This window comes from Candoia aspera, chromosome 2, assembly GCF_035149785.1.
Source record: "Candoia aspera isolate rCanAsp1 chromosome 2, rCanAsp1.hap2, whole genome shotgun sequence".
NCBI classification, from domain to species: domain Eukaryota; kingdom Metazoa; phylum Chordata; class Lepidosauria; order Squamata; family Boidae; genus Candoia; species Candoia aspera.
The window spans coordinates 192,300,088-192,315,028 of NC_086154.1; the positions used below are offsets into that span (position 1 = coordinate 192,300,088).

Here is a 14,941-nt window from a genome sequence, read left to right on the forward strand (position 1 = left end):
TACTAGTATTGTTAGAACATAAAGTCTTACCAGGCAGATTACAGGAGAATCACAATATGTCTAAATAACCACAATAAACAATGTTAGCACATAAAATGTCTCATGAAAAACCAAAAACCAAAAAGAACAGCCAAATTTCCTGTCTCTCCAGTCACACTAAAGTCACACTGGATGACTTCTAATCATCTGGCAGTCAGCCCAATCTGCTCAGTTTTGCTACATTATTTTGCTAGGCATTCATCAGTCTTACATTCTGGTCCTTAAAAAGATGTCCTAGAATATATTCTCTTGTTATCTTGGGTTGCTTTAGATCTGTTTTCCATTCTGAGAAAGTCAATATAGGTTCAGGTATCTCTCCTATACCTTCCGTAGCAATGACAGATGCAAAGAATTTATTCAGTTTCTCAGCAATCTCCAGCTCTTTCTTGACCTTCCATTTCCTTATTTCGTTGCCTAACAGCCCAACCACATCTCTGGCTGCTTTTCAGCTTCAAATATATTTAAAGTTTTTATTGTTTCCCTTAATGTTTTCCTCTGGGCTTCTATAATTCCTTATTACATACATATTTTCTGCAAGTTTATTCTCCTCATTAGGACAGCTTTGGCATTTCCTGAAGGAAGCTTTTTAGATAGAATCTGCTGGATAGCCATTCTGAACTCTTTCTGGACTTCTTACATTGTGGAATTTATTTCTTTATTTAAATTATTTATAGAGTCGCCCATCCCACAGCAGTGACTCTGGGTGATGTACAATCACCACAACAATATATAACCCATGACAACCTGGTTAAAACAACCCCCAAAACAAAAAGCCACATCACCACCAGAGCTTGCCTAATTTCCTAGCCCAAATGCTTGGTGGAACAGCCAGATCTTCAGAGCCTTACGCAGGCCGTCCAGATCTCCCAGGGGATGCTGTTCCACAGGACAGGCACAGCCACAGAGAAGGCATGATTTCACTGTGAGCAAGGACTCTAGTCCAGGAATGGGCACAAGTGGCACACACGACAAATAGTGTAAAGGCCCCCCTAGCCACAGCTGCCACCTGCTCTTTGAGCAGGAGCTATGAATCCAGGAGGACCCCCATATTGCACAATGGCTCTGACTGGGGAAGAGCACTCCCAGTCAAAGTTAAACATGGAAAATTTATAGAGCCATGAGACTTAAAAATCTGCAGCCACTCAGTCTTGCCAGGGTTGAGCCAAAGCCTGTTCTCCCCCATTCAAACTCCACAGCATCCAGGAACCAAGAAAGGACTTCAGTGGCACTGCTTGGTCAGCCCATGGCAGACATGTATCATACTGATGATGTCACACCCCATGACAACAGATGACCTCCTCCCAGCAGCTTCATTTAGATGTTAAATAGAAATGAGGAGAAAGTAGAGGCCTGAGGCATCCCACAAAGCAAGGGACCTCTGGCTTGACATCTCCCCACCACCAACACTGACTGTTACTGGCCATGGAGAAAGAAGGAGAACCACTGTATTACAAAGCCTCAAACTCCTAATCCCTTGATCTGGCCCAGAAGGATACAAGATCAAGGGTATCAAAGGCCGCTGAGAGATCAAGGAGGGCCAGGATGGATGTACTGCTCCCATCCCAAGGCCATCAAAGGACATTGAAAAATGCAATCAGTGCTGTCTCAGTGCCAGGGCCAGGCCTCAATCATGACTGAAAGGGGGGAAGCTTCTTCCTGGGCTTTCTGGGCCCACTTGAGCTGTAAGTCAACCACCTTCTCAACAACCTTTCCCAAAAAGGGAAGGTTAAAGAATGGATGGAAATTGTCCAGATCTGTTGGACAATTCTGGGTAAGTCTCAATTCTTATGGTTTTAAATAAACTCTAAACATATGCAGATTTGATCCTCTTGATATTTCCTGTCAGTATAGTTTTCATCAGTCCCTTCAATTTTGAGAATTTTCCCTTTTGTAGTCAAACATGACTATGGAGAATCAACAGTTTTCCACTTATTGTATCCCATTGGTTCCACAATGCTTATAAACCATGGTTATCATATAGGTAAATCTAGAGTTGCCTCCCCTCTGCTCTATGGTTTAATTACATGGTTATCTAGAGATCTGATTTCTTTGTCATGGGCTGAGCATTACCACATTTTTTCCTTTGCATGCCTGATGCCTTTCACCATCTCAAGATCATTTTCAGAATTTTGATCAGGTGGCAACAGCCTATCTCTATTTGTGGCAAGAGGTTGCCACAACAATTATTCTTAGAAGAATCTAATCTTCCAGTACATCATATTTTATAAAAAGCAAGACCCTCACCCAACCCCTTACCTGGCCTTTCTACAGTTTGTATCCAGGAATAACCATATCTAATTGTTCTACAAGGTTTCAGTTAAATCTACTCTATCTATGTTTTAGTTTGCAATTAGTATTCTAATTTTCTCATTTTGGCTCTAAGACTTCTAGCATTGGCATAGAAATACCTATACCGCATGAATTTTTTCAAACGCTGTTGATGTGATCCCGCCCGATTGCTCTCTCTCTCATCTCCTGTCCATGCATTAACTAACTTCCCACATTGGCTCTTATAGTATCATCAGGAATTTTCCCAAACAACACTTGTCACTCTGATGCTTGCTGAGGCAGAAATTTGTGATATACAAACAGCAAATTTATCAGAAAAAACAAAATTAAATTCTGTAATAATTGGTAGAAAAACTCTTCCTCTGTCTAAATACTTCAACTTACCTACAGTATTTTAGAAATTTTGGGGCTTTATAGCTGGCAGTGGACCAAAATAAATAAATAAAAGGAAGAGTAAAACCCTAATAATAAAAAAAACCTCTAAACCCCGAGATGTTATAATCTTGCAGGTGAGTGTATATGCTTTCATTTTGCAACTGCTAGGCAAATGTCATGTTTATTGAAAATACACCAATGTGTGATGCATGTATTGGTTATATAACAATCTGTAAAATTTGCTATGCATTTCAGTCTTAGGACCATAAATTATATATTAGAATGAAAGTTTAGATTATTGCTCACCAGCTTCAATCTCTGCAACGGTATCCTGCTCGTGTCTATTGGTGTTCTCTCTGTGACGTTAACAAATCTGACTTCAGGAATAGCAATTGCACACATGACATGAGCCCACCTATAAAATTACAGTAAAGTACAAACACACAAACACAAAATAAATACTAACATTAAAAACTTTTAACACAAAAATTCATGTATTATTTTTGCACAGCATTTCCAAAACTTTATAGCATGTAAATTGAACTCATCAAGATCATGGTTTTAAATATCTTAAAATGTTGAATTCATTTTTAAACATGACCTTCAGGTAGACACATCAAATAAAAGTAATGTATTCAATTTAGCTTTTTCTTTTTTTCTCCATATGATTATTTCCAGCAGTACTCAATTATGCCTTTTTTGAAACTTAATTCAAATTTAGTTTAAAAAAACTGATTGTATTGAGGTGATATTAATGCTTTTAATTAATTTAAAGCAGTGGATAGTTATATCATCTTCAAACATGATAACCATTGCTTTTATAGGAAGTGTGTCAGGTACAGAATTCTCCAGAACTGAGAAGTTGTGATTATATTAATTATATTATGAGAATTGTTTGATTTAAGAATGGCTGCAATGTGCATTATTTCTACCTAAATATGTTGATCCCCAAACATTAGCACAACCATTTTCAGCTAAAATCAGCTCACAATTTCCAGACACTGAAGTCAGAACTTCTATCATATTTCCTAGGGTGAATATATACAGCTGGGTATCATCAGGATAGTGATGATACTCATTTCAAACAAATGTATGACTACTTCCAGTAGTTTCATGTAGATATTGAAAAAAATGGAGAAGTGCCCCGGGGTGCCTTTCTTCCCAAGCAACACTCCAGTCAGAAATAAGTGAAACCACTGCAAAACAGTGCCAACTTTCAAGCTCTGCAGGTGAGCCAAAAAGATATCATAATCAATGGTATTGAATAAGACTGAGAGATGAAGCGCAACCAGGGCACTCTCCCCCAATCTAAGTCCTGATTCAAATCAACTACAAGGATGACCAATGTCCATGGTTGGGTCTGAACTGTGAAAGGTGTCCAGAAAATCTGATTTCACCCAGGTCCCTCTGTAACCGCTGTCTTACCATTTCTCATTTAGCAAAAGTTGGGAATAGGTTGGTTGTTGTCCAAAAATATGAACCAAGGATTGGCCTCCTAGTAGGCATGTCACTATCTCTTTCAAGGTGTCAACTCTCCTTCAAATAAACATTCTAAATTGCACACATCCAGTCCATTGTCCCCACACTGACAGCTTTCACATGGATCAAGCACAGAGATGGCAGAGCTCATCTCACAGAAAAACCTGAACAATTTCTCAGAGATTACAGATTCACACAAACCCCAGATCACTTCACAACGTCTCACCCTTGACTATTTCAGCATCCAACTCCTAGTATATATGAACAATTTTAGCACAAAGTTCACAGTGGCCTTTGGGGAGTTCTTCCAAGCATTCCCACAAGGAAGTTGTTGGATGGTAATTCAAAGATGTGATACAGGAAATGCTAAAAAATATTGATGTCTCACAAGTATAGGTCCACCACATTTGCTGCTATAGTTTAGGTCCAAACTTGGCCTTGTACACATGATCAGTTATACTTGTTCCTTGTCTTTCACTAGCATCACTCCAGATATCTCTTCTGATATGAACACACTCCCAGTGTTCCTCAATAAACCAAGGAGCTTCCTAAGATTGATGTATTGAGAGAGGCCACTCAGGAGCAAGCCTGTCAAGAATTTTCACCACCTCAGTATTCCAGGGGTGAATAAGCACCTGACTGATCTGCCTGATAGATGGATGGGAAACTACCAGGGACCTACAAAAAAGGAACAAGATCCATATGATACCTGTGGCAGGTCCTCTCCTCCCCGTGGAGGTCAATAGTGTCAACAAGTGACCAGGAAGTGACCCAACCATGACAAAAAGAATAGCAATGTCTCCAGATTACACTCTCACTGCTACAAAATGAGGGCTAGATGCAAAGTGTTGCCACTCATGTACGTTAGGCCCCTGATGATGTGGGTAAGTCCATTATTGCCATGGAGGTCATGAAACCCTGGGCTGACCCTGACCCCACTCTCAGAGCATGGAGGCTGAAATCTGTCAGCATTCAAAGCCAATCAGCAGCCTGGAGATAAAATTAAGATATCCGGTAACTTTTATTTTTAACTGTATTTTAATAGTATTTTTAGAATATTTGTAGCCTGCCCAATCCAAATGGACCCTGGGTGGGATACAACAGTGTAAAAAAAAGTATTAAAACACATAGAAATCATAAATCATAGAAATTAACAATAAAAACCTAGTATGCCAAAGGCACCATTCACCATTCACCTAAGGGCAAATGCTCACTGGAGCAGTGCTGTTTGCCCTGTTTTGTAAATACTTGTAGATGGGGCCACACTCATCTCCAGGAGTAGAGTGTTCCATAAAAAAGGGGTCACCACAGAGAAAACCTGCCACCTTGCACATGCTTCATGAATGTTGCAAGGAGGAGACACCTATCAAGAATGATCAAGTTATCTTCCAAACCTGTTTCTTGGCCCTGGAGATGCAACTGGTATAACACTTGAAAGCTGGTTGGGCATAACCTGGACTGAGGAACAACTGAACCTTCACTGAACCAGGTTTCCAAGTCCACCCTCTCCTCCATGATTAAATCACAGATAAGCATGGTCTTATTACAAGCAGGTCTAGAATTAAGCAACACCAACTTGTTTATGCCCTATGTTTTCTTGCTCCTGCTGCTAACCAAGCATGCCCAGCCTGGCCCTTCACAAGGCAGCTGCTGGCCACGTGAGGCTTTCTTCCCAAGGTCGTGCATGGCAGTTTCCTCATGAGACCTGGGGAAGATGGCCTCACATGGCCAGCAGCTGCCTCGCAAAGGGCCAGGCCAGGCATGCCTCTTCAGCAGTGGGAGCAAGAAGATGGAGAAGCTCAGCTGGACCGGTGGAACGCACGGCAGCACAGGCCTTAGAGTGCAGGGTGGCGAGGGTGACTGGGACTGGGGTGGCTGGGTCTTCCTGGAGCATGGTGGCTTTGTGCCATGCTGTTGGGGCTTCCTGGGGCACAGCGCCTTTATACCATGCTGCCGGGCTGGGCTGAGGTTGGGCCTCATACAGCACAAAGGGGCTTCCTCGCATGCCATGGCTGTGGGAATTTTTGCTTTTTGCAGCCCCAGAACCACAGAGCGCCAGGAAGCCCCTTTGCACCATGCAAAACCCAGCCCCAGTCCAGCAGCAAGGTACAAAGGGGCTTCCTGGTATGCCGCAGCTCTGGAGCTGCAAAAAGCCCCAGAGCCGCGGCGTGCCAAGAAGCCCGAGCTGCAGTGTATTCTTTCCCCAGGCTTCCTTAGCTCATGCTGCACCGCAGTACCCCCCTCCCCAACTTGTGCGTGGCCTGCGCTGGCCTTCCCAGGCCTCTCCCACCCTTCCACGGCAGCCCCATGCTATTACCAGGAATCCTGCCTCTTCCTGCTTAACAACCCGTGCATCTTGGGATTACAGTGGCAACCGGGACTGCCCAGGATTGCCGTCGTGATACGGTCACATGACATTGTGCTTTACGACCACATCGCTGGGCGACGGAAATTCCGGTCCCTATTGTGGTCATAAGTCGAGAACTACCTGTAATGTTTGTCATCGCTATAATCTGTAAATATTTCTTCATTAACATGGTGTCCCAATTCTCATTGTTGGGAACTGAAAATGACTGGAGATTCTTATGCCACAATGACCCTGTTTTAAAAACCAGTCTTTGAATTCTAGTGAAAACAGTGCCTGCCAAAGAGAGCAAATTACACTAATATAACTTGCAGATGCTGCTGAATTATATCTCCCAGCAATCCCAGCCAGCATTTAATTCAACACCATTTGGAGGTCCAGAGATTGCCCTCCCATGCACTAGATGAACCGCTGGTAATACTTGTTTTCAAAATTCAGTATTGTTGATAAAATAACAAAGATGAAACAGAGTGAGCTTGTTTATATTGGATAAGTCACTTACTTTTTGTCAGTAGTTTGTTTGAGTGCTCCACCTCTCAATTTACAGAGACAACATTCCTGAAAAGAAAAGAAAAAGAAAAGAAAAGAAAAGGAGAGAATTAACCTTAAACTGCAATAAACTTTATACAATTGCTTGTAAGGTATAAATAATGTTTTAATGGCTCTTCAGTGTTTTTATTGAGATAACAATATATTGGTATATTGGTATCTATCTACCTGAGGAACCACTTCTTCCCCACTACATCAGCCCGTCCCACCCGATTATGCAGAGAGGGCATGCTATGGACCCCATCAATAAAGAGAATTCCATCTGGCGGGGTCTAGGAGGCAGGCCTTCTCTGCAGTAGCGCCTGCCCTTTGGAACATCTTGCCCCCAGAGGTGAGGTCAGCCCCATCGCTCCTAGCCTTCCGGAGGAATTCGAAGACCTGGCTCTGCCACCGGGCTTGGGGCAGGGAGATGAATAGTCATACTTGGGGCTGGCTAGTGCCTTGAAGTGCCCCTCCTACGCAATGACTGAATGAGACCACAGCCATCTGGATTTTATTTATATTTAGTAGCTTTGTGAAATTGTTTTATAGTGTATTTTATATTGGAATTTTATTATATATTTATTTTTTTTTGGATTATATTGTTGTAAACCGCCCAGAGTCCCTCTGGTGGGAGTGGATGGGCGGTGACAAATTTGATAAATAAATAAATAAGTTTAATTGGATCCCTCTAAAAAGTTGATGGAAGTAGAGAAATCACATGACATTCTGGAAACAGAATTTGTACAACTTTCACTAAATGTTATAATATATGAAAAGTACACTTAGATCTGCTAAAGCATTTTGGATGGACAGCTATGCAGCCTCCGGTGGAAAACGTCCAGTGAAGAATACAACCTATTCCTCTGGTTGCCAACTCTTACCATCAGGAAATTCCTTCTAATGTTTACCCTGAATCTACTTCCCTGTAGCTTCATTCGACAAGTCACCTTTCTCCACTATATGACCACCCTTTAGATGTCTTAAGACAGCCATCGTATCTCCCTCAGTCTTCTCTGCTACAGGTTAAACACCCCCATTCCTTTCACCATTACTCATAGGACTAGGTTTTCAAACCCCTCACCATCTTGGTAGCCTTCCTTTGAACTTGTTTCAATTTGCAATGTTCTTTTTTAGACTGTAGTACCCAGAACTGAGATAGCATCCAAGTGGGACTTGACCAAAGTAGGATAGAATGGGACAATTACTTCCCATGATCTGGATTCCCAAAATAGCATTTTTCTTTTTTTTTTTAGCAGCTGAATCACACTGATGGTTCATGTTCAACTTGTGATACCCTAGAACACTAAGATCCTTTTCATATGTAGTACTGCCAAGCCAGGTCTCCCCCATCCCATCCTGGTGCCTCTCATTTTTTTCTTTTCAGATGCAGGACATACATTTCTCCCTATTAATTAAATATTGCTTAAATATCAGATGTATGAAGCTTTCTCATAAAAGAAGTATGATGCATGACTAAGCAATTAATTTTTTCTTTGCCAGTCAATATTAGATTCCTTGAGCAGCTGTTTGATATAAATAAAATAAATGAATAAATAGAAAAAATAAATAAATAATGTATCTTCATGTTATTTCAAAGTAGCTAAGAGGACTGAAAGAATTTAACACAGGAATGTGTTAATGCATGTCCAATAAGTTTAGTTGCTTTCTTTGGATGCAGTGATGAGGGAGACTTGAGGGAGACACTCTACATTTTGTGGGTCACTGAGATTTGTTTTAGTTTGTTTACCATTGCAGCATTAGCATTATACATGTCAATGAAGAAGCTATTTAAAAAAAGCAGGAAAATAGTTTCTGAATTACCTTTCTGTTAAATATAAAGATATATTCTTAGGAAAACTACCATAGAAGAAACAATACGACTTGATTAGCTGTTTCCATAGTTATAAGTAGTATTCTCAGTTGTAGTATTCCAAATTTATATGCCATGAATCTAGCTACTACCTCTACGTTTCAATGAAACTTATTTCAGTACAATTACAGGTAGTCCTCACTTAACAACCCTAATTGGGACTAGAATTTCCATCACTAAATGAAACAGCACATGACTGCACCACTTAGCAACAGCAGTTTCAGTAGTCCTGGTTGCAGTCATTAGGCCACGACCCACACTGTTGTTAGGCAAGGACCTCACACTTCTCCTGCCCTAGCTCGCTCGCCTCTGCTTCAGCTCCCACCACCCACCTATTTCCCCACCGTGTCTGCCCTTTTAGCCACTCTGCACTCCGCTGCCCCTGCTGCCCCCAGCTGACCTTCACCATTTTCTTCCTCCTGCTACTGATGAGGTATATCCAGCCTGGCCCTTCACGAGGCAGCTGCTGGTCACACATGGCCTTCCAGAAGCCTCCTGAGGGCTTCCTGATATCACACGCTTACATATCCCCCTGCTTCTGGCTTTTGACCATCATTACTACTCTAAGCCGCTCCTCAAAAGATATCACAGCCCTTTATGCTGAGAATTCTGTTTTTCCCATTTCCAGTTCAAAAACTATTTTTTTCCATGAGACTTTGGTCTATGAGACTGTATGGCTGCATTTGGTCACATTCACCTCTTGTTTCCATAGCTCTTCCATATTTATTTTCTTTTATTGTCTTTATTTTCTGTCACCACACTGCAAATTCCTCAATACAAAGTCATGTCTTTTTGCTTACATACTGTATCTCTCTATTAAGAACCATGTATGCACAATGAATAATAAACAAGTTCCTATTTAATGTGCCTGAAAGAAAAATAACTTCCAGGTTCTTATAATTCTTAAGAGGAAATATGTCTTCTTAGAATAATGCTATTTTTTTAGTTACATATCATCTACACTTTCTAAAAATAATATAAGGGCCTTTGGACTCCATCCATCGATCCATTCATCATTTATTTATTTATACTAAAACTTGATGGCTCTGTATAATTAGAATTGCCTTTCACAGTGCTGCTTATATGATATTTAATTCATGGAGGGATATTAGCTTGGCAATCACAGCTTTCTCTTAAAAATGTAATTCAATCAATCAATCAATCAATAATCAGCACTGATGATACAAAATGACCAGTGAATGCTTGCATATTTAAACATTAATACAGCTCAATTGTGCTTGAGTGCCTTATATATTCCTTTGCTACTGGCTGGTTTCTTTTACAGTGCCATATATGACAGACAGATGATCAAATAAAACAAACACCTGACTATATACTTGTAGATAACTGAGCCATTCACCTTAAATATTACTATCCTTAATATTTGTTTCTGCTCTTCCCAACACAAATAGGGTCTACAGAAAAGAAACGATCTTTTCAATCTTACAACTGGACAATTATTATATTCTTAGTATTATGTTATTACCAAAATCGTAAGATTAAACTAACCATGTAAGAAGTTAGACAGAATTTATCCACAGGTTAGTCAGGAAAAAAAAAAACTCCCTTCCTTATGAAGTAAGTAAATAGTTTTGGATAGAGTTGGCTTAAGATGACCCCCCCTGCCCCCCACACGCACAAAAGGAAAAATAGCGGTGGGGGGAACCAGAGACAAAAATCCTGTCAGTCCTGGAGATTTCCCCCCAAATAACTCTGTTTATGTGTGTGTGTACATGTGTGTGTGCGCGCCCATAATCAATCAATCAATCAATCAATCAATCAATCAATCTGTAAACTCTTAGCCAGCTGTGTCTTACCTCAGAGAAATAGGCAAAGAAAGATGCTATTCTCACATGAAATGGTGATATCCAGCTATACAAGCTTGGTAATAATCCTTAGTCAGAGAACAATGCAATAAGATACCCCACCCCTCCTTTTAACACCTTTCTTTCACTGTCCTGTGGACGCTGGACTGGGAAACCTTAATAATAATATTTTGGAATTGTCCTTCTCCTATATATAAGATGAGTTTTCAATGACATAAATGAAACACAGAACAATGTGAAGGGAATTGTGATGTGTAGGAATCAAAACACAATGTAGTGAACGATGAGTTCATTGTCAAGAACAAAACAGTAAATGAATTATAATCTACAGAAAAATTAATAACAATATTCAGCAACAACAAAGATATGTTGTTCTTGGCCAGAGTTTTCCCAGCTGTAACATATGGCTGTGAAAGGAGGATTATCAGAAAGGTTAAATGAAAAAGAAAAGTCTTTGAATTGTTGAGAATACCATGGATTTCAAGAACAAATCATTCAATACTAAATGAAGTAAAAGCAACTGCTCGTTGGCTTTACTCATTCAGCCACAAAGAGTGAGTGTACTAATAAGCACAAGAATTTACAATTTGGCCTATTCCTAAAGAAGACAAAGGGAATGACTTTTGATAATGAAATTTAGTCTTGCACTTAGTGGAAGATCTAAGGAAAATGAGCAGAAGTGGCCATTTCTGAATACTTGAGAGAAAATTTCTACAAAAAGACTTTGCTTTAGAAGGTTCAAAATGTGGCACTATGTAGATACAAAACCCCATATGTAAATCAAAGAGACTATGATAACAAATCACAAAAAGGTCCAGTGAAAAATATTTCATAATGCTATGAAAATATATATTAAAACATAAAATGCAATAGTAGCATATTAATAACAGGGACGCGGTGGTGCTGCGAGTTAAACCGCTGAGCTGTTGATCGGAAGGTCGGCGGTTCGAAACCGCGTAGCGAGGTGAGCTCCCGTTGTTAATCCCAGCTCCTGCCCACCTAGCAGTTCGAAAACATGCAAATGTGAGTAGATCAATAGGTACCGCTTCGGCGGGCAGGTAACGGCGTTCCGAGTCGTCATGCTGGCCACATGACCCGGAAGTGTCTATGACAACGCCGGCTCCAAGGCTTAGAAACGGAGATGAGCACCGCCCCCTAGAGTCGGACTCGACTGGACTTTACGTCAAGGGAAACCTTTACCTTTACCTTAGCATATTAATAATATGATCAGGAGTGTACATCTGTGATCAGCTAGGCAAATGCTACCAACATAGATCATGCTGGGCTACAATCTATTCTTTTTACAAACTGGGAATTGTTTTCATGAAAGCAGAACCAATGGGCCTGTACCAGCCAAGGCAGGGGAAAGGTGGATTGAGTATGTTTATGGATGACTGGTATAACAATGTAAGTCATTTAGTACACATGCAAGACAAACTGTCAGCTTACATATCCAGATAATGGTGTATAAGGTAACCTACCTCTGCCACTCCTGGCAAAAAGCTGTGACCTTAGTAATTGCTATCACTGTCAGATAAGTATTCTTAAAAGATGTGCCCCCAGACAAGTGCTACAAAATAGACTTCATTTTCTCTACAAGCATATCTTATCTGATCAGGTCAGAAGGTTATTTCTTCATCAAGCACATGCTATAGTGATTATATCTGAACATAATCTTCAATTTAAATGGTCTCATTAAAAGCTATGAATTTTATGGAGTGTAAATGTGGAGAGAGTCTATTAAAATGAACAAAAAAGAGGCAAGTATAATTCTCACAGTAAATTGATTTATCTTTTTTGTCAACTATTCTTCTGGTGGCTGAATAAGAAAAAAAATCAGAAATCATTGTCAAGATAAACCATTCCTGTATGAGCAGTACTCCGTGTTTTGTTTGGAAGAAAAAGAATGGAGTGTCCTTCCTTCTAAGAGCTTTGTATATGTGGCTACAATATGACAAAAAGTTTATGATCCTACTTTCACTTAAACCTGGCCTGCAAATAAAGAGTTGATATTTACCAAATTTGTCACCGCCCATCTCTTCCCACCAGAGGGACTCTGGGCAGTTGATTTGACAAAAGCGTATTTTCACTTAAACCCGGTCTGCAAATAAAGAGTTGATACAACTCGTAGCAGAGGCAACAGCATCAGCGTACGTTTTTCCCAATTTATTTCATTCTGCTAAAAGTAATGATATTATTTTTATCTTAGCACCATATAAAGCTGCCTGAAATCATTTGTTTAAAATGTACCAAGTTTCATATCAGCATCTTGAGGAAAAAAACATATTTGTTTGAAAACTATCTTCGCTCATGCAAATTAGGTCTCTTCAATAGCAAACTGCAATGATTAAACATAATAATATGCTGTGAGAGGGAATCACAAAAAATAATATAATGAACACATTTAAATTAAATATGAAGATTAAAATATTGACGTGGGTTGTACAAAAGCAGTTAACCATTTAGGTAGGGTCAGGGTTTTACTGTTTGTGTTTTCTTGATAACGGTGCTGAACATTCTGTCTCATAATCTCATAATCTACTTTCAGCAGCAAAAGCATTAAAAGCCAATAATTTATATACAGCTCACTATATTAATTTGCGTGCAGTGCTTAAATTTGCTTTTCTAGCAACAATTGGTACTTAAAGCAACTACACAAGGTATCTGCAGCATAGCTGGGGAGGGATATGTTAAAACATGTATTGCGACATCATGATTCAAATTCTTCTACTTACACTTTTAATACTCAAATCCCTTTTGGATAATTTTATTGTTTTATCTACTTTTTTGTATTTTGTATCTGCATTTTATATTGCTATTTCAAAGTTTATACTACCCAGATTGCTAATTTTAATCTCTTTTCTCTCCTGTCACACATGTGTAGCCTAAGCAAGCATCTTAACATTTTTTTGTTTAATATTGTCTTTTAGCCAAAATTCTTTGTTTGTATGTACCTTTCCTAATTACCCCAATATTGTCAATTTAGTTTTGGATATTTGAATACCAATTCCATTATGCAGGTTAATGGCCACAATAAAGTTACTTCAATTTCCCCTTACATATTTAAGTGCAATATTACAGTACAAGGGCAAAAGAATGGTGCTTGCATCATGATGACACAATGCACTTTTCATCATTTTGGCATTGTGGTTAGGTAGCTAACAGTAAAAACAGTTTAATTATACCTACGTTGAAAAACCATTAAAACGCAACAACAAAACAAAAACAAGTAGAACTTTCAAATCCAACAGCCCAAATCCATTTACATATAACATCTGCTTAAATAAAAATGCTTTTGACTCTTATTCTGACCTTCTTTGCAAAAGAGTTTCAGAGCCTGGAGTAGGACTCTTATATTTTTACCAGACCTTGTCATATAGTACCAATTTAGGGCTTTATATATGACAGCGAGCACTCTGAATCATGTCTGGAAACAGATGGTAGCTAGCCATGCATGGCATGATGTGGACACAGGTGGGAGCAGTTTTCAAAGCAACTGCTCCAGCCTTGCAAACAATGCAGCTGCTTTATGATCCAGATGTGATCCATATGCATTTCCATGTGTTACAAAGCACTTCTTTCAAAGGCTCTGCACAGTTCTAGTAGCTATGTAGTTGTTTAAACGATAGAGTCGTATATGACTAGCTTCAGTCAATTATCTGTATACACCATTCTGGAACTTCTGAAGTTTCCAAATTACATGTAGAGAGCATTATAATACATAATTAAAGCTTGGTCACTATGCAAGATCTGCTACTTTTAGGAATAGGAATGATATGCTATGGTTAAGTGTGACAATGCAATCTAAGCCTCAGTGAAAACTTGAGCATGCAAATTCAGAAATTGATCTAGGAGTACCCTGAAACTATATTTTCAGGAAAAGGAAGATCATGTTTAGTGCAGCATGAATTCTTCTTCCTTGATCTGCCTATCAAGAGTAATTCTGTCTTATCTGCAGTAAAACGTTGTCACTCATTTCATTACCACTGGACACTGATTTAGAATTTTAAAAACATCCTTGGATTTTGATACAAGAAAAGGAGCTATGTCATTACTAGTACGTAGGCTGTAAGGACCAGTAAAAATTCAATCCATTTTATCATCCATGTTTAGAGGGTCAGATTCTGTCCAGGTTTCTAAATGGATTTTGAAAAAATCCATAGGCAC

General features: G+C 39.5%; 1 protein-coding gene across 2 annotated transcripts in view; it reads right to left on the reverse strand.

Moving 5' to 3' along the window:
* Positions 1-14,941, reverse strand: part of KDM4C (lysine demethylase 4C) — a 239,934-nt gene that overhangs the window by 52,230 nt on the left and 172,763 nt on the right. For both annotated transcript variants that reach the window (XM_063295063.1, XM_063295064.1), the window contains 2 exons: positions 7,050-7,105; positions 3,010-3,118 (listed from right to left, as the gene is read on the reverse strand). In XM_063295063.1, the coding sequence (XP_063151133.1) occupies positions 3,010-3,118; positions 7,050-7,105 (165 nt within the window). The remainder of the gene's footprint in view (positions 1-3,009; positions 3,119-7,049; positions 7,106-14,941) is intronic.